Below are 17,633 nucleotides of genomic sequence, written 5' to 3' on the forward strand. Positions count from 1 at the left end.
TGAACTTTGCCCTCACCACCCTCAAATCAACTCAGTATGGGTAGACCATAGCTTGTAGTGATTCTAAACCAGTTACCACTGTCGACGGCCAACGGAGAACCCCTAGACAACGATGCGAATACAGAACCGTCAGCACATTCCTCCTCAGGGCAACAAATGCTTTCGCCCTTCCTTCACCTCCCGACCATGCTGCACCTAGAGATCGCCTCTCACCTTGAGGCCGACGGAGATCCAACAATTCTTCAACTCAGCCGTACATCGCGATACTTCCGCCGCATCATCAAGAAGCCTAATCACGAGGTGCTGCTCAAGATTGAGACAATGTCATTCGCACGAGAGCGCTATCTCCTCACTTGCGGGCATCGGTGCTTGCCAAAACGTATGGACCCCCCTAAGTCTGGCACACTAGCCCATATTCCATACGTCATACAGAGGCGAGAACTTCTGAGTGGCTGTATGTCTTTGGTTCGTCAGATGTGACACGCTGGTAGACCTACTGCAGGGCATACACGTGGACAATGACCACTCACAAACTTGTCCGCACAGTAAGACTACGGTGCACATGTACTGTATGTATCACGGTCCCAAGTTCAGGGAGGCCCATACAATTTGGCAATCATTTTACTGCAACCGCTTACGACACAGCTCCGCGTTTGCCAACGCTATGCTAAAGGGCAGGACAGGCATTAGCGGCTTGAGTCGTCACCTTCGATACTGCGCAGACTGTGGCTTCAACCATTCCCTAGGTCCAACCGGCCCTCACTACGGTACTGGCTGTAACGTTATTGTGAATGGAGAGAGGTGGCTTTGCTATTGCATGTTCGGCGAGAGGAAAGGCCCTGAACTCAAGCTAGAATTCTGTGGCACCTGCAAAGACTTCCATAATTTGGGGCCTTGCCGATGTCTGCAGAAGAACATTGGTTGCGGACTCAACCTGGAGAAGTCCCTGAAAGAACACTACGCAAGGATGAGCAATCGCCCATTAGGTTCGTACCATTCAGCTAGCATCATCATGTTCGAAGTTGACCATAGAACAAACATATTTCTTCCATAAGATACTGTGGCAGCAGCCACTGGTTTCCCCATATCGATGGCAAAGATAGTAATGCGCGGGAGCTGACAGTCGTCACGCTAGCCGTTAATGCCGGTGGGGATAGCGGCTGTGATCAGGTCTCGTAGTCTGCGCTCTTCCACTCCGTTGACATGCTTAGAGCGCTTGGTGTAGTACTGTGCTGCAACGTGCGGAAATAAGGTGAATACCTTCTGCCAAATGGCTGCTCGGGTGCGCGCTGTCCAAAACTGGAGATCCTTATCTCGCGCTACATTAAGCTTGAAGTCCGGGAAGCGCCCTGGGAACCAGTGCTTCAGGAAGTATGATCTATGACTATGCTGGACCAAGTAGCTCTCGTCTTCGAGTTTGGCTTTGAAATGCTAGGGATGGAATAGCCAGCTCCCAGCATACTCCTCGTAAACTGGTTCTGGTCAGCGTCTTACTCACAACCTTTCATCCTGGCAAATTTTACTCACTCTCCTCATTACTCTCAAAGCCCCCATCCACTACCCTCCTCCCCAAACTCAACAGCCTACACACCATCCAAGGATCGCTGGTAACCCACACCATACTCCCCAGCCAATCTATCCATTCCATCTCTTAAACCCTCACATGCAGCCCCTCAAGATCAAGCGTTAAGCCCAGCGGCTTGATCATGCTGCCCAATATGCCGGATTGGCTCGCGAAATTGAGCTCGAAAGTCATCCACGAGAACATCTCGGGCTTGAAGCAGACCTTGACGTCGACTTGGACCCAGGATTCTTGCTCTTTCCCGCCATCCCGTCTTCATCGAGGCAAGAGACTGATGAGCTAGGAGGCATGCGAATGGCGAAATACATGCATCTGGGGTTGGGAAGCCGCGGCGGCCGTAAGGCGCCTTGAGGGCATGTTTGATGGTTTCGATGACGGGTTGGAAGGGAAACGTGGTGAATGTGAGGTCGGTGGGGTCTCCGGAGGGAGCGGAGACGAGGATGTCGATGTCACCGTAGTCAGCTTTGCCTGAAATCTCAAAGGGTACGGTGACGTGGGTGAAGACCGTCTGGAGAGCGATGATAGTAATAGCTTTGACTTTGGCGTAGACGTCTGGCGGTATTCGAGGACAGTTGAGGCTCTCGAAGGCGTTTACACCCATTGTGATCGATTGGCTGGAGGTCTGGAAAAGAGAAGTATGGTTCGGCATACAGTAGGAGGAAAGGACAAAGTACGGAAGGTTGTTGGAGCGGCGACACGGTGAAGGCAGGTATCGAGCAGAGATCGGCGTTTGCTGGGTCGTGCAAGGTGAGAGAAGGAGAACCTAGGTGAATAGGTTTGACCACAGGGACAGGCGATGATCGTAGCAAGCTGGTCCAGGTGTCAATGAAGATAGAGCTTGTGAACGTTGAGAGTGTGCAGTAGTCGAATTGATCCCTCGTACCAAATCACGCTAGGTAAACGACCGTCTAAAGTTCGCTGGACTGGATACCTCCAGGAGCATGTCTAATACCCATGTCACAAACCCATCGACGCCACCGTCCCATTCCATCCTTTTCGTAATTCATACTGCAGCGTGTCGTCGCGTTTCATATTGAAGATAAAGCTGTATGTACTGAAGACCTCCAGCCACCATTTGGTCTGACCAAAACCATCTAGTAATCGTTGTGGTTATGCAAGCTGATGTCCTGGCTGCTGCCATTTGTGACCGGGGCATTCTCTGGGCCATTACCGCTATTGAGGTTCGAGATATCATTTGTAGGAACCTTCTCAATCCCGTGGGCGTTCACAGGCTGCCACTCAGGGCTAAGCCCACTCTCGCCTGAAGGGATGACGTTGCCGTGTTGGTCGACCTCGACACCTTTGGCAGCCATGCGAACTTGCTGCGGGTCGGCTGTACCGTGCAGGACGGCATTTCTTGCGTTGTCCAGCACCTTAGCCTGGCGCCTCTCACCACGGATGCGATCGATATGGTCGAAATAGCCTTCGTCAACAGGCGTGACGTACTTACCGCAGAAGACACCGACCTCAAAGCCTTGTGTCTTCGGGTCGCGCGGTGACAATGACGCACACGCACTTTGCAGGTCTTCAAGCGTTTGGTAGATGACGCCATCTGCACCAATGTGCTCTGCAATGGCAGCAGCATCTCGTTGATGTGCGATAAGTTCCGATGACGATGCAAGATCGATACCGTAAATGTGAGCATTGGTAATGGGAGGAGCGCAGGAAGCGAAGTAAACTTTCTTTGCCCCAGCCTCGCGAGCCATCAGGACGATCTCGCGTGAAGTCGTACCACGAACGATGGAGTCGTCGACCAGAAGCACGCTCTTGCCCTTGAACTTCTGCACCATAGGGTTGAGCTTCGCCCGAACGCCCTTTTGGCGAAGCTTCTGGTTTGGCATGATGAATGTGCGGAAGATGTACCGGTTCTTGACGAAACCTGCTACATAGGGCTTTCCCAGTGCCTCTGCAACGCAAACAGTAGATGTGATGCTGGTTTCTGGGATAGGCATGACGACATCAATCTCGTCAAGGATCTTCTGGCCCAGCTGCTTCTTGACGGTCTCGGCGAGCGTGTAGCCCATGTTGCGTCGACTTTCGTCAACGTCGATGCCATCGATAACCGAATCAGGACGAGCGAAATAGACGTACTCGAAAATGTCGGGGGTGTAGGACTCCTGCTTAGCGACCTGCCTGAAGACAGGGTCCTTGCCCTTCTCGAGGATCACAGCCTGGCCGGGCAGAATGTCCTGGAATGTCTTATATCCACACTGCACAAGGGCAACGCTCTCGGAAGCCATCATGTAGTCAAAGCCATTGCCGGTGTCAGAGGGCCTTGAACCAAGGACCATGGGACGAATGCCGTAGGGATCGCGGAAACCGATCAGACCGAAGCCTAGACACTCTTAGTATGCGTAACATGTAACAAATCATGCAATTCCTTACCAGCAAGCATGGCGGTGCATGCCCAGCCACCAACGCACAGCTTATACATGCGTTCCAGGGCTGCAAAGCAATCGTTGGCGTTAATACGGGCCTTCCCGGTCTCGTTGAGCTCGTCGGCGAAGATGTTCAACATGAGCTCACTATCGCTCTCTGTGTTGATGTGTCGGTGGGCTACCTGATCGAGGCGCTCGCGGAGAGCAGGGGCGTTGATGAGATTGCCATTGTGGGTCATGCAGATGCCGTACGGACTGTTCACGTAGAACGGCTGAGCTTCCGAATTAGCACTGCTGCCGGCGGTGGGGTAGCGAAGATGACCAAGGCCCATGTATCCAGGGAGGTCAGCGACGCGAGCTCCATCCTGGAAGACCTTGGAGGCCATGCCATTGCCCTTGCATTGGTGGAAACGACCACCAGAGCTACAGCTCACAATACCGGCCGCATCCTGACCACGGTGCTGCAGGAGGTACAGCGCATCGTGGATTTCGACAGAGGCTGAGGATGACTTTGGATCACCGTGGATCACAGCAATGATTCCACACATGGTGTTGGTTATGCAGTATTAGGTATTGGCGAAGTAGAATAGTCTGAGGAAACGCGTCAGTTACAGTTTCGCTGTGGAAAAGCGGATCTCTTGGTAGTGGGGGTTTCGATCAGAAAGTCTTTGTGCGCTCATTCGAATGTCGCAAGTCTAACATCTAAAAAAATTGACAAGTTCATCATGAAAAGTGATATCGTGAAATACGACGCATGAGGTACTCGAGCCACTCACCTAATCAGATCTACTCGTAGGCGTAACGCGCTCAAGTGGGATGAAAGTTGGATTTGGGAGAAAAAGCGCGACCAGCGGCCGTTAGTGCGCAACAGCCATAAACTTGGGTCGCGTGTTTGGAAGGGGTGGAGGTTATCAGACAGCGCTGAGCGATTCTTGCGTACGGAGACATTTTGTGAAAGAGGAGCTCGTGGGGGAGCAGAAATTTTGGTTAAGAAGCACTCCTGGATCGGACCGGCCAGTGTCGGAGAGGCTTGGCGCCGGGGCCGGCATCTCCGCAATTGCGAAGGAAGCTTTCACGAATCCGAGCCTCTACAACTGCTCGTCGGTCATTACGACGACAGCAAAAGGAACAGATTACAGTCTACTGACCACCTCCAGCCTCCAATTTCCTGATAAACTCGTTCGATTATCATTGGTCTGTCTGAAGAGTTTTGCTGTCCCTCTTACCTGGCAACGTTGGCAGTCCGCAAAAAAGGTTCTGGTTTGGGTGCGTAAACATATTTGCAATCCTGTTCTCTACGTACGATCCCAATTGACATGAGGACGCTTAATCGATTACCTTCGAGATCTGTTGTGAGGGCTGCAACTTCAGTTTCGGCGGTAGCACTAGCACGGAATTATCTCCGGCCGAACGCCTGGCTGTTGCCTCCCTGCGAACTCTTCTGACTGACACTTCATGCACCGCACAACACCGCCTTGCATCAGAGAGACCTAAACTCGATCTTTTGCTCCTGTTGTCCTCGAATTTGGGCATGCTCATTATATTATGAGTGGATCCGTGTTGGTGGAGCGCGGCGTGGACGGGCGTATGCATCAATCACCACCAATTGCATGCACAACAAGTCGGTCCAAAAATCGATTTCAAGATGACGACGCATCTAGCATTTCGGCATCAAGTTCCAGCAAATCATCTTCGACCACTGTATCGACGCCTCACACCTCGGTTGCATCGTCCACGGAAGAGAGCACACTCGATGATCTGAAACATTACATCGCGTTAGGCTGTCTTCACCTAGACAGCCACGTCCCTGTACAGGCTAACTCAACGCCCACTCTTGAGTCTACGTGGACTGAAGTCCTTCATTCTCAGCTCCCCGGAGAGGTCAAGCTGATCATCGGTACTGAAGCCTCTCAATTGCTTGATGCGCAATGGATACGACTGTTCTTTCGTTCTCAGCGCGAGTCAGTGCACAGCATTGCTCGCGTGTATCTGCTTCCGGAAGATTGGAGCCGCCGCTCAATAAGCCGCAGCAGTATTGCTTTGAAGAGGGCACTGCGTCAACTACTCGATCAGATCGATACATCGCCAAATGCTTGGGCTGGCGACCTTCCAGATGCTCAGATACAATCATTCGACCCATGGGCCGGCCAACTTGATACATCGTTGTACTATTTCTTCAACAAACTGCCGTCGCCGTCTCCCAACCCAGCTCTTATCAAGAACAGGTACACCAGAAGGGCAGCGTACGATCTACTTGGATCAGCACAAGCTTCGGAATGGGAAGATGATGGCGAACAACCTCTCAAGGGCTTGAGAACGAGGCTATACCCTTACCAAGCCAGATCAGCTAGTTTGATGATCGAGCGAGAAGCTGCACCCCAATTGCAACTTGATCCGCGTTTGGAGACCCGCACAGCACCAAACGGAGACAAGTTTCTGTACTGTGCGCGGGATGGCTCTTTTCTACAGGAGCCGCGATTTTATGAGTCCAACCGTGGCGGTATTCTAGCAGAGACTATGGGCTTGGGCAAGACCATCATCTGTCTGGCAGTCATACTTGCTACTAAAGGTCATCATCCGCAGATACCCGAGTTATATCGGCCCCCTTTGCCTGTGCGTGCTAGTGTGGGCACTTTGAAGGAGATGACAGCCCACGTGCCTGGACGATATGCTTTACCTGGGAAAGTATGTCTGGAAGAGATGGCAGAGCACGCTGATGTCAACCTACCACGGCTGAACACCGTTCTCGACGACAACATGCCCTACTACGAGATACCGCCGGAAATGCCTCGAATGAACCGTACCACAAGGATACCGCCAGCACGTCAATACGTCATGTGTTCCGCTACGATCTTGGTGGTGCCCAAAAACCTGCTGCACCAGTGGCAGTCTGAGATTCGGAAACACCTTCTCCCGCAAGCACTCAAGATCCTGGTTGTTGATACAGTGTCTAAACGCAGTAAAGCCAAGGCAGCTCCAGTTGATCAGGCTGGCTTTGATTCTGCAAGTGAGCTGCCAGCCCCCACGGAGCTCATGAAGTACGATGTGGTACTCTTTACGCGCAATCGCTTCGAGCAAGAGATTCAAGACGGGGCTGACAACCAGGGCCGGCGATATGTGGCTGGTGTCTCCCGTGCTTGCAATTGCCCGTACATCGGTGCAACCCGCATTGCAAATTGCAGTTGCTTCGACAGTGGTACAGTGTACGAATCACCTCTCCTGAAGCTCCATTGGCTTCGCATTGTTATCGACGAAGGGCACAACTTCTCGTCAGCGACATCGAACGCAGTACTGGTCGCAAAGCAGATCCAAGCTGAGAGGCGATGGGTTGTATCTGGCACACCCGCCAAAAATCTGGTGAGTGTAGAAGTCGACATGTCAACTATGGAAGTCGATGATGAAGACCCAATTCTACTTCGCGAGTCAGCAATCGAACAGCGCAAGACCTTCAACCTCACAGACGAATCAAAGGCGGTCAAGGCGCTGGGCTCACTCGCATCGAACTACCTCATGGTACGTCCTTGGTGTGCCTCGAGTGTCGAAGGAGGCCTCGACTGGGACGAATACATCTATCGACATGAGCACCCACATCGGAAGACATACTCAGCGTTCTCAACCTGCTTTCAGCGGACTCTAGAAGGGTTGGTGGTGAAGACAAGACCTGAAGACGTCGAGAAGGACATCGTGCTGCCACCTCTGAAGCACAACGTTGTCTATCTCCAACCTTGCTGGTTCGACAAGATGACAGCAAATCTGTTCATCCAGGTTCTGCGGGCGAACGCTATCACGTCTGAGCGAACCGATGTCGACTACCTTTTCCATCCAAACAGCGTCAAGGCAAAGCACAGCCTCATTCGGAACTTACGGCAGTCCAACTTCACATGGACAGGTTTCAGCGTAGAGAGCGTAGTAAGCACTCTAGAGACTAGTGCCAAGTACCTCTCCAAGGAAGACAGGAAGTGTTCCCTAGAGGACGCACAGTCGCTGTTGGAAAGCAGCCAAGCTGTAGCAGGATTGCCCACAACGGCCGATTGGGCAGCCTTAAGTACAGCACATGAGGTTGGCGTTGCAGTCAAGGCCTGGCCAGCAGACAGCGAAGAGTCCTTTGCGTTTGCGTATCCTGAGAAACCCACAATGATCGGAATGGCACAGCTTCTCGAAGGTCAGCTGCATGTTGACAGTAACATCAAAACCGATGATCCGTCGAGCAACCTTATACTCATTGGCGAAGCTGGCAAGTCAAAAATTGCTGCAATGGCCGAAGCCGAACTCCAAGTCAAGCAACCTAAAGATGATGCTTCCGGCGATGTCGAGTCAACACTCAAGAAGTCAGGGATACCCCAAGGTCTTATTGAAGGTTCACAGCCTCTAAACAGCCGGCGAGCATCAGTTCTTGCCAGCAAAGCGTTGCCCAAGAAGTCTGGCAACAATGAGAGTACGAATACTCCCGAGCCGACTACACCGCTCCCAGCCCGACCGAAGAAGCGCAAGCTCACACACGATGATGAAACAGCGTCTCTTCCTGCTGATTCACCACTGCTCGATACATGTATCATCGGTACCACCTCGGCGAAGCTTACATATGTTATCGACAAGGTGGTAGAGCACCAAGGCTCCAAGAAGATCATCATCTTCTACGATGGCGACAACGCTGCTTTCTATATCGCGCAAAGCCTAGAAGCGCTTTATGTCAATCACCGCATCTACGCCCGGCAGCTAGACAACACGAAGCGCTCGGAATATGTCAAGCTGTTTAACGAAGATGCGACTGTCAGGGTTCTGCTCATCGATGTCGCTTGTGGTGCCCTTGGTCTCAACCTCAATGCGGCGAGTATCATCATCATTGTCAATCCAATCAATAGGCCTGGCCTTGAGGCGCAGGCTATCAAGCGAGCTCACAGAATTGGCCAGACTAAGGAAGTCCTCGTCGAGACACTGGTGCTTGAGAACACCATTGAGCATGCAATCTTCGAACGAGCAAAGAAGATGAGCCGGGCCCAGCACTTGGAGGCGAAAGAGCTGGAAGACGATGCTGGCATCACTGAGATTATTCAGAGTGCACAGATTCTGCCTGTATCAAACGACGAACAAGGGCTGGCGAAGTTCGCGTTGTTGAAGGTGCCACAGCAACTCTTTGGTCGGCCGAATCGAGACAAGTACCACCGCATTCAGGTGAAAGACACGCCAGAGAAGTCAAGAAAGAAGGCAAAGATCTCGAAAACCACCACTCCTTCAAAGGGAAGCGGCGTCAATACATCCATTGTGATTGAAGATCCCCCACAAACGAGCTCATGGGCAGGTGGACTTATACCGGACCTCTGAGCGACCAGAGGAGCAATATTGAGCATGTTTGGCGGGAAATGAGATTTGAGGTATATAATGGACGCATCTTCCATGCAGCTCTTCACTTGAAATGCCAGCTTGCTCACTATACTTATACTACGCAGATCGACCAGAAGCAGGCCTCTCCGCCGAACGTCACCTCATCTTTTGCTTTCCCAGCACTGACTGACTAGCCTCACCAGATCCCACCAGGAAACATACTGCAAGCCGCAGAAACTCTCATCGTCCCAGTTTACACAGACAACTTCCAGGCTATGCCGCTTTGCTTCGGCGCCCCAACGGCTAAAAGCTACCAAGATCATCATTATCACTGGGCATAAGAACATGCAGACGAGCTTGGTGTTCGGGTTGACGTTATCGCTAGTGCTATGCGAGCCAAGTGCCAATGGTCGGCATGCGCGAAGACGGCAATTTTGCGGTGGAACCGTTGAACTTCCGAGAGGCATTCTCGACAAGCCTTCATCAAAACCGGAACACGTTGAAGAAAAAGGTAACCCCACAGACGTCTTACTTCGAGCTCAGACAGCACGCAAAGATGCAACATCTCGAGTGGAGTGTAAAATGTGGGGGCGGGGAAGCCAAGAAGTCCTCCGCCCAAGCCACCACTGCCAAGTCCGCTATCTCCTCGTCATCGGCCAAGCATCTACGGTAGCACCAGCCCCAGGCTTACACTTCTCTGCTTCCATGTCTGCCACGAGAGATCCAAGACCGAAATGATGGCACCAGCTCTAACTTCAACCGGAAGGTGATCTTGAGTGATAGTGAGGCCCTTCGTGAACCTCGAGTATTTATACCGGCATTGTAAGGGCGATTATGTCGATCAGTCGCAGTTGCATCTCTTCTCTAGTCTTCGGACGGATGTAAACGTTCATCATGGTTCAGACGATTTCCCTCGCCGCTATCTGCTCGTCCCTTGTGGGCTTGAGTAGTGCTGCTCTTGGCTCTGCAGAAGAGTATGCTGATGGTTCAGTGCATGCCAGAATCATGGGCATGAAGATGGTGGGCACACGTACGACCCTGAAGCTTGTTCCTAGCTGACATGAGAATTAGGCTGAATGGGATGCTGAACTTGCTTCTGGTGCGATGGACAGCTCACAGTATCCAGGACTGGGATATACTGCTTGTGAGAACGGTTTCGCTGCCGCCATTCCTGGAGACAAGAACAACACCTTCAAGTGCAACAACGTAGGCAGCTTTGCCGTTCAGAGACAATATAGAGCTAACTAACGCAGGTCGATCTGTACCACTTCCTGCCTCACGCACAACTCGGCAGTGTCGGCCAGGGCTCATCTTCTTGGGGTTGGACCTCTGAGGACGGACGTGAGTTCGTAGCAATTGGTCAATTCGACGGCACTGCGTTCGCCGAGATATCCAGCGAAGGCAAACTCGTCTACCTCGGTCGCCTTCCCCAGTATGACCCCATTGGCTCTCGATGGCGAGAAATTCGAGTCCTGCGCGACTACGCCGTCATTGGCTCTGAAGCCATCAACTCAGGTGTCCAAATCTTCGACATGAAGAAGCTCCTCACTCTCGATCCTGCTAGCCCCCACAACTTTACCCAGGAGGACCTCACTGGCTACTGGAACGAGCTCCCTGTCGGCCGCACGCACAACATCGTCGTCAACCAGGAGCTAAGTTACGCTATAGCCGTTGGATCTGTTGGCGGTAATGAGACAATCCGTGTTCGCGGTGACCTGCCCTGCCGCGGTGGTCTCATCTTCTTGAACATGACCAATCCGGCCAACCCATTCTCTCCTGGCTGTGCTGCTGGTGACGGCTACGTACACGATGCGGAGTGCTTGGTGTACCGCGGCCCTGACAAGCGCTACTACGGACGCGACATCTGCTATGGCTACAATGAAGATGCAAGTATTCTAAAGTCTATTATAACCTTATTGTTAATCTTAAAAACAGACACTTACGATTTACGACGTAACCAACAAGAACGGAAATGTTACCAACATCATCTCAATCACTTCTTACCCTGGCGCGGAGTACGTCCACCAGGGTGTGGTCAACGACGAGCAGAACCAAGAATACCTCTTCCTCGACGACAAGTTCGACGAGCGGGATGCAAAGGTCGGGCCCATGACACAGGGACTCCCTACCACACACATATTCGATATCCGCGACCTCGAGAACCCTTACTATACCGGCAACTTCGAGGGTAAGCGCCGAGCCATCGACCACAACCAATACGTTGTCGATGGATTCTTGTACCAGAGCAACTACGGTGCGGGTATTACTGTTTATGACATTAGTTCCATCACCAAGGACCCTTCAGGTGACTCCATCTGCGAGGCTGGCTTCTTTGACATCCATCCTGAGGACGACGAACTAGAGGGCGGAGGCACAGTCGCTTTCCTCGGATCTTGGAGCAGCTACCCGTACTTCAAGTCTGGTTACGTCTTCGTCCACACCATCGAGCGCGGATCCTTCGTTGTCAAGATGACTTCCAAGGAATGCCCGAAACCTGCTGTGTGCAAGTCTGATTCTTGCTTGACCAGCCTGAGGGCGAGCAGCATTGAGGGAAGACTGGAGCAGAGTATTGACTTCTGCGATGACTACTTGAGGAGACAGAACGATGAGGTGCAGGGCATCCCTGACTACGCACGCCAAGGCTGTGGTGGAAATGCGACCGAGAACGTAGTTGCTAGGGTGAGCAGCGCGTGTGCGTGTGTTCCGACTGTTGCAGTGCCGGAGCTGCCGAGGACGACGATTAGGCCGCCTGTGCCTACTGTGCTGCCGCCAAAGAGGAACTAAGGGTGACTGTGAGGTACACGATTGCAGTGATGACTGCCAACAATCGTAACATCGATTTACAACCAAAAGTATTCGTAGATGAACTATCCTACCCGACCTCATGATGTTCTAGGACTCACGTCTCTCCCTATCAACTCACATCAATCAAGCGTATTAAGGTAATGCTCAAGTCGTCCTCCTTGTCGAGCTTACACTAGAGTTCATTCACAGTACTACAGAGAAACTCTACTGCCTATCTTACTACTCGTCCGGCGATAATCACGGTCTTGATCATTCCACAGGGCTAGTCCTCCAGTGGTGTGTGATCGCAATCTAAGAAAGGAGATAGAAAACAAACAAAGCTCTACGAAACAGCCCACGTGTTTCTTTGTACAACTCAATCACTGGTCTATCTATAGCGTCTTTGTACGTTTCAGCGTCTTCCCCAGATTCAGTTACGGAAGCTGCGAACCATGCCAACGTCCTCGAAGTCTCGCATACGCACAAGCACTAAGACATGTAGAAGACCATCCTCGCCGATCGAGTCAAACAGCATCACTGACCCCAAGAACCATCTGTTCCAAGCAGTACGGCTTTTTGTGATGTATTTCCGACTCATTTCCATCCTGGCCCTTGCCGCCCTCACATCGGCACAAGCCCACGCCAGCCCCGGCAGCATCCCCTACCTATCGTTCACCTCCCCACCAGCAGCGAACTCTACTTCGGCCCTCGCACCTTCAGCTCCCCCAGCTTCTGCACCTCCAGCTCCTGCTCCACCAGCGTCCGCCCCAGCACCTGCACCCTCAGGCCATCCTGCGCCAGCTCCTCCCGCTGCTGCCCCTCCAGGCTCCACGCCCCTTGCTCCCCCCGTATCCAGCGTTAACCCTGTTCCAGCCAAATGCAGCATCAACCCCGCCATCTCCATGATACAGTCCGGCATCAAGAATCCGGCGTTCAACACTGTGAGCACGCGCATACCGAAGCCTGCACCCACTTATGCCAAAGAGCCGATTAGTTTTGCGCTGTCCAACATCGAGTTTGGGACCACGCTGGTGCAGGCGCCGAAACCTACAATCAAGCCTGTCGACCCCGACGCCACATCCGGCGAAGTCCTGTTCTGCACGTCCACAGCGTACACCTCGTGGGCCGGCGACGATCCAAACGGGTCCTGCGACGCTGTCCACAGTACATGGAACGAGTGCCGCAGTCTCAGTGACGTGTTCAAAAGGAAGGTCATGAGCGTGCGCCCGGACAAAGGGCAGCTTTGCTTGTTCTTTGCGGATGATGATTGTTATGGGGCGGCGGAGTGGATCAAGTGGCCGGGGGTGCAGAACTTGAGGGGCAGGATTGGGGAGGGCAATGATTGGAGTAAGAGGATTGTGAGTTTCAGGTGTACGGCCGAGGACTGAGAAACACTCAGAGGAGAGACTTTTTTTTGGTTGTATTCCTCTTCTTCTTGGGGCGTTGAATCTGAAAGGAAAGCGCGCGAATGGGTATGCCGGAGGAGGTATCTTTCTCAGTCAGTCAAGCCGGTTCATCATCGTTCTTTCGGCAAGTTGGAGGTGACGATAGGAAAAGTCGGTTGTAGATTTGGTTCCATCAGATTGATCTTTCTTCCCTTCTGCAGCTGATCACTCCTGGATGTACTTCCTCAGCCCCCTCAACCTCTCCATAGCCGTCTCCAGCACATCGTCGTTTTTACAGACCGCAAATCGTAGCCAATCCTCCACAATATGCGCATTCTCCGGCGTGAAGAATTCTGTAGGAGGAATCGCGGCAACGCCGACCTCCTTGATCAGGAACCAGGACAGCTTGAAATCCCTCGGCCTCTCAGCCACATGTGGCGGGAACTCATAATCCTCAGGCAACTTGACTTTGCTCATGTTGACCAAGACAAAGTAGCCGCCCTCAGGATCTGAATATGGGAGGTCGAGTTCCTTGAACACAGCAGTGAACTTATCCATCTTCGCCTTCATCTCTTTCTTGCTGTCTTCCCAGAAGTTGTGTGCGTCTGCTTGCTCAAACCCAATCGCGGTCGCCTCCTGCAGCGGAGACACACTGCTGTAGCAGATCCGTGTGTGCGCTGCAGACACGTACTTGATCAGATGCTTGGGGCCGATTAGCCACCCCACACGCCACCCGGTGGCATAAAAGTTCTTCCCGCCTGAGCCGACGGTGAGAGTGAGGTTGGCGATCTCGGGGGAGAGGGTGGCGATGCGTGTGAATGGGACGTAGTAGAGCCGGTCGTAGACTTCGTCGCTGAGGATGATGATGTTGTGTTTGACGCACAGTTCGCCGATGGCAGTGAGTTCTTCTTTGCTGAAGACTTTGCCGATGGGGTTGTGTGGGGAGTTGAGGACGATCATTCTTGTCTTGGGCGTGATTGCAGCCTGGAGGTCTTTGATGTCGAGACTCCACTCTGCAGCCGATGTGGTCTTGGTGGCGCCATCTTTTGGAGGATGCATAGGCACGTATACGACTTTGCCGCCGGGCATCTCGATGTTGGAGATGTATTGGTCGAAGAACGGCTCGAAGACGATCACTTCGTCGTCCTTCTCGAGGAAGCCCATGAAGGCGCTCAGCATGCCCTCGTTGGCGCCCGTTGTGATTGTCACCTCGGTCTCCGCGTTGATCTCGCGGCCGAAGAAGGGCGAGTAAGCATCTGCGATGGCCTTCTTCAGACGAGGACGGCCCTTGGTGGGGGAGTACTGGTTGCAGTCGACCTGGTCGAGGGCGGATTTGGCGGCATCGAGGACGAACTGCGGCGGGTTGTAGCCAAAGAAGCCCTGGCCCATGTTCACGATGGGCTTGACGGGCGAGGCGGCGGCGGCTTCGTTGACGATAGACCACACATCCTGCTTCTGGCCGGCGACTCGAGCAGCGGGCTTGAAGGGGTCTTCGCGGCGCGCTGTTGCGGACATGGTGCGGAGGGAGCTGCGGGGGACGGAGGTGGGGTGGATTGGGTGGATTGGGGGGATTGGGGGGATTGGGGGGATTGGGGCTGCGAGGAGCGCGGAACCAGGTGTCTTGAGTCTTGAAGCTGCAGTCACGATGCCCCTCATCGCAGTCCACGGATTGGCTTGACTGAGAATGGCTCAGAGTCAGAGGAGCTGCTTACCATTGCGTGCTCGTGGTGCGGCCGATGTCGTCATGCTCCACAGCCGAGGTTGGCGCCGACGTCGGCGTCGCGTGGAGATGTTACGCGACGCGCCTCTCCAATCGCCTGCATGGCCACCATGTTGGACTGTCCCATCTGCCAGAAGCCCGTCAAAGACAGCAAGATCAACGAGCACCTCGACAGCGACTGCAGGGACCACCTCGCCGACCATGAGCCGGTGAGGACGCACAGCTTCTTTACGGCCACCCAGCGCCAGAAGCCTCCATCGCCGTCGCCGCCGCTGCCAACAGCGACACAAGGCGTCCACAGGGCGAAAACACCACCAAAACGATCACATGATGAGATGAACGAAGACGAAACGAACGGCGAACTGTCGCCGGCGGCGGTGAAGAGACAGCGCCGACTGAAGGCAGTCGAGGATGCAATGCCGCTGGCTGAGCGCATGCGGCCAACATCACTTGACGATGTGTGCGGCCAGGATCTGGTTGGTCCCGGGGGCATCTTGCGCGGTATGGTCGAGGAAGGGCGGCTGCCATCGATGGTCCTGTGGGGGAGGCCAGGCACAGGAAAGACGACGATTGCGCGCCTCATCGCCAACACGTCAGGCGCACGCTTCGTCGAGATCAACAGCACCAGCACGAAGCTAGAGGAAGTGAGGAGGATCTTTGGAGAGGCTGCAAGGGACCTGCATCTGACCGGCCGCAAGACAATCGTCTTCTGCGACGAGCTGCACCGCTTCTCCAAGACACAGCAGGACGCCTTCCTGGGGCCTGTCGAGTCCGGCACCATCACCCTGATTGCAGCGACCACCGAGAACCCGTCCTTCAAAGTCATCTCTGCGCTGCTGAGCAGATGCCGCACATTCACCCTCGACGACCTGCGCGAACAAGACCTGCTACGCATCCTCCAGCGTGCCCTAGCCACAGCATCCACCACCACCACCACCACCACCTCCTCCTCCTCCTCCTCCTCCTCCCCCCTCCTCGACGACGAGATGCTGACCTACTTCGCCCGCTTCTCCGACGGCGATGCCCGCACAGCGCTGAACCTTCTCGATCTCGCCATCAGTTTGTCCAAGAGCGCCGACATGACCAAGCAGAAGATCCAGCAGTCCCTCACAAAAACGCTGGTCTATGATCGGGCAGGCGACCAGCACTACGACACCATCTCCGCCCTGCACAAGTCCATCCGCGGCTCTGACGCCGACGCTGCACTGTACTACCTCGCGCGCATGCTGCAGTCTGGCGAGGATCCGCGGTACATCGCGCGCAGACTGGTAGTCGTAGCATCTGAAGACGTGGGACTAGCAGACAACACAATGCTCTCTCTCGCAACAGCGACATACGAAGCATGTGAGAAGATTGGAATGCCCGAGTGCAGGATCAATCTTGCGCATTGTGTCACGGCGCTCTCGCTAGCGAAGAAAAGTACAAGAGCATACAGAGGACTCAACGCTGCAATGCAGGTCCTCAGAGAGCCCGGCATGGCTGCCCTGCCTATTCCGCATCATATACGCAACGCGCCGACAAGGCTGATGAAGGAGATGGGCTATGGAGAGGGGTACAAGTACAATCCCGAGTACCTGAATGGCAGGGTGAAGCAGGAGTACCTACCGGAGGCGCTGCGAGGAAGGTCATTCTTGGATACCATCGACTTTGGGAGCAAGCGAGATCCGGATTTAGAGGCCGAGCTGACGGCGGATGAGGATGAGGATGAGGAGGACGATGGTGAACTAAGGCCTGAGGTGGACGATCGGGTACCGACATCACCTGTTCTGGAGTAGCAAGCTACCCATGTTGGCATACGAAGGAGCTCGTTTCTATTGACCACTGGGCCATCAACTGAGCAGGATACCACACCTGGATATGACGGTGGCAAGATCTATGAACGAGCGATCTCTGGCCGGACGGGTTGCAGTCTCCAACTACCTACTTAATGATTTGAGAGTCTTTTCAGATTTCACTGAAGCCGTCCTCAGTCTTCCACACGCCAATCATGGTCAAGGTTGCGTCCAAGAAAACTGTGCATCTGTGACCCAGATCATGTTGCAAAGCAAAGCTTAATCGTTTCTTCTTGATGCTTATCGTCACATGCTCGTTTTCTGCTTACATCTAGTAGTCGATTGCCTCAGGCGAGCGTAAGCACGACTGGGACACTCTCCAATCATCACGGAGCATGTGCGCCCCCGGCTATATACCCGTCTTACATCCCCTCACCCATCTCCTAGCATATCTGCATGGTCTTTGCCCTTTACTACTCCACTTTCTACCTCGCTCACCCTTCAAGTCTCAAATGCTAAACAAGTATAAAAGCATGCTTGACAACACGACCATCTATATCATCATCTTCTTCGTTATCAGCTCAGTGCTAGGTCACAAATTGCTTCACCGCGTTATCACGACCCCTGCACAATACCACCGCCCCAGTCAGAAGGAAGGCTGGATTGACGCTGCTGTGCGGTAGAGCAGAG

At 53.5% G+C, this 17,633-nt stretch overlaps 8 protein-coding genes across 8 annotated transcripts; 4 read left to right on the forward strand and 4 right to left on the reverse strand.

The window, feature by feature from the left end:
- Nucleotides 1-1,081: 1,081 nt before the first annotated feature.
- On the reverse strand, nt 1,082-2,183 carry BU25DRAFT_447028 (uncharacterized protein; the record flags this gene model as incomplete). Its single annotated transcript, XM_033709523.1, has 3 exons — nt 1,082-1,349; nt 1,528-1,635; nt 1,787-2,183. 3 exons carry the CDS (start codon nt 2,181-2,183, stop codon nt 1,132-1,134), a joined length of 723 nt encoding a protein of 240 aa, XP_033563748.1. The 3' UTR covers nt 1,082-1,131.
- Nucleotides 2,184-2,431: 248 nt separating this feature from the next.
- On the reverse strand, nt 2,432-4,906 carry BU25DRAFT_408828 (amidophosphoribosyltransferas-like protein). The gene is made up of 3 exons (XM_033705913.1): nt 4,737-4,906; nt 3,968-4,551; nt 2,432-3,917 (listed from the first exon to the last, which is right to left on the reverse strand). The coding sequence occupies exons 2-3, from the start codon at nt 4,506-4,508 to the stop codon at nt 2,677-2,679; spliced, it is 1,782 nt and encodes a 593-aa protein (XP_033563749.1). The 5' UTR covers nt 4,509-4,551; nt 4,737-4,906; the 3' UTR covers nt 2,432-2,676.
- A 641-nt stretch (nt 4,907-5,547) lies between these two features.
- BU25DRAFT_336889 (uncharacterized protein) lies at nt 5,548-9,282 on the forward strand (the record flags this gene model as incomplete). Its single annotated transcript, XM_033702651.1, has 2 exons — nt 5,548-8,235; nt 8,287-9,282. 2 exons carry the CDS (start codon nt 5,548-5,550, stop codon nt 9,280-9,282), a joined length of 3,684 nt encoding a protein of 1,227 aa, XP_033563750.1.
- Nucleotides 9,283-9,363: 81 nt separating this feature from the next.
- BU25DRAFT_269053 (uncharacterized protein) lies at nt 9,364-9,963 on the reverse strand. Its single transcript, XM_033701801.1, has one exon. The coding sequence runs from the start codon at nt 9,747-9,749 to the stop codon at nt 9,444-9,446; it is 306 nt and encodes a 101-aa protein (XP_033563751.1). The 5' UTR covers nt 9,750-9,963; the 3' UTR covers nt 9,364-9,443.
- Nucleotides 9,964-10,176: 213 nt separating this feature from the next.
- On the forward strand, nt 10,177-12,066 carry BU25DRAFT_429841 (uncharacterized protein; the record flags this gene model as incomplete). Its single annotated transcript, XM_033708568.1, has 4 exons — nt 10,177-10,302; nt 10,354-10,488; nt 10,536-11,105; nt 11,218-12,066. 4 exons carry the CDS (start codon nt 10,177-10,179, stop codon nt 12,064-12,066), a joined length of 1,680 nt encoding a protein of 559 aa, XP_033563752.1.
- Nucleotides 12,067-12,518: 452 nt separating this feature from the next.
- Nucleotides 12,519-13,454, forward strand: BU25DRAFT_456650 (uncharacterized protein; the record flags this gene model as incomplete). The annotated part of the gene is made up of 1 exon (XM_033710052.1): nt 12,519-13,454. The coding sequence occupies one exon, from the start codon at nt 12,519-12,521 to the stop codon at nt 13,452-13,454; it is 936 nt and encodes a 311-aa protein (XP_033563753.1).
- Nucleotides 13,455-13,676: 222 nt separating this feature from the next.
- On the reverse strand, nt 13,677-14,966 carry BU25DRAFT_337141 (PLP-dependent transferase; the record flags this gene model as incomplete). The annotated part of the gene is made up of 1 exon (XM_033702663.1): nt 13,677-14,966. One exon carries the CDS (start codon nt 14,964-14,966, stop codon nt 13,677-13,679), a length of 1,290 nt encoding a protein of 429 aa, XP_033563754.1.
- Nucleotides 14,967-15,282: 316 nt separating this feature from the next.
- BU25DRAFT_408831 (P-loop containing nucleoside triphosphate hydrolase protein) lies at nt 15,283-17,148 on the forward strand. The gene has a single exon (XM_033705914.1). The coding sequence runs from the start codon at nt 15,588-15,590 to the stop codon at nt 16,944-16,946; it is 1,359 nt and encodes a 452-aa protein (XP_033563755.1). The 5' UTR covers nt 15,283-15,587; the 3' UTR covers nt 16,947-17,148.
- Nucleotides 17,149-17,633: the final 485 nt, after the last annotated feature.

This window comes from Macroventuria anomochaeta (assembly GCF_010093625.1).
Source record: "Macroventuria anomochaeta strain CBS 525.71 unplaced genomic scaffold BU25scaffold_9, whole genome shotgun sequence".
Taxonomy (NCBI): domain Eukaryota; kingdom Fungi; phylum Ascomycota; class Dothideomycetes; order Pleosporales; family Didymellaceae; genus Macroventuria; species Macroventuria anomochaeta.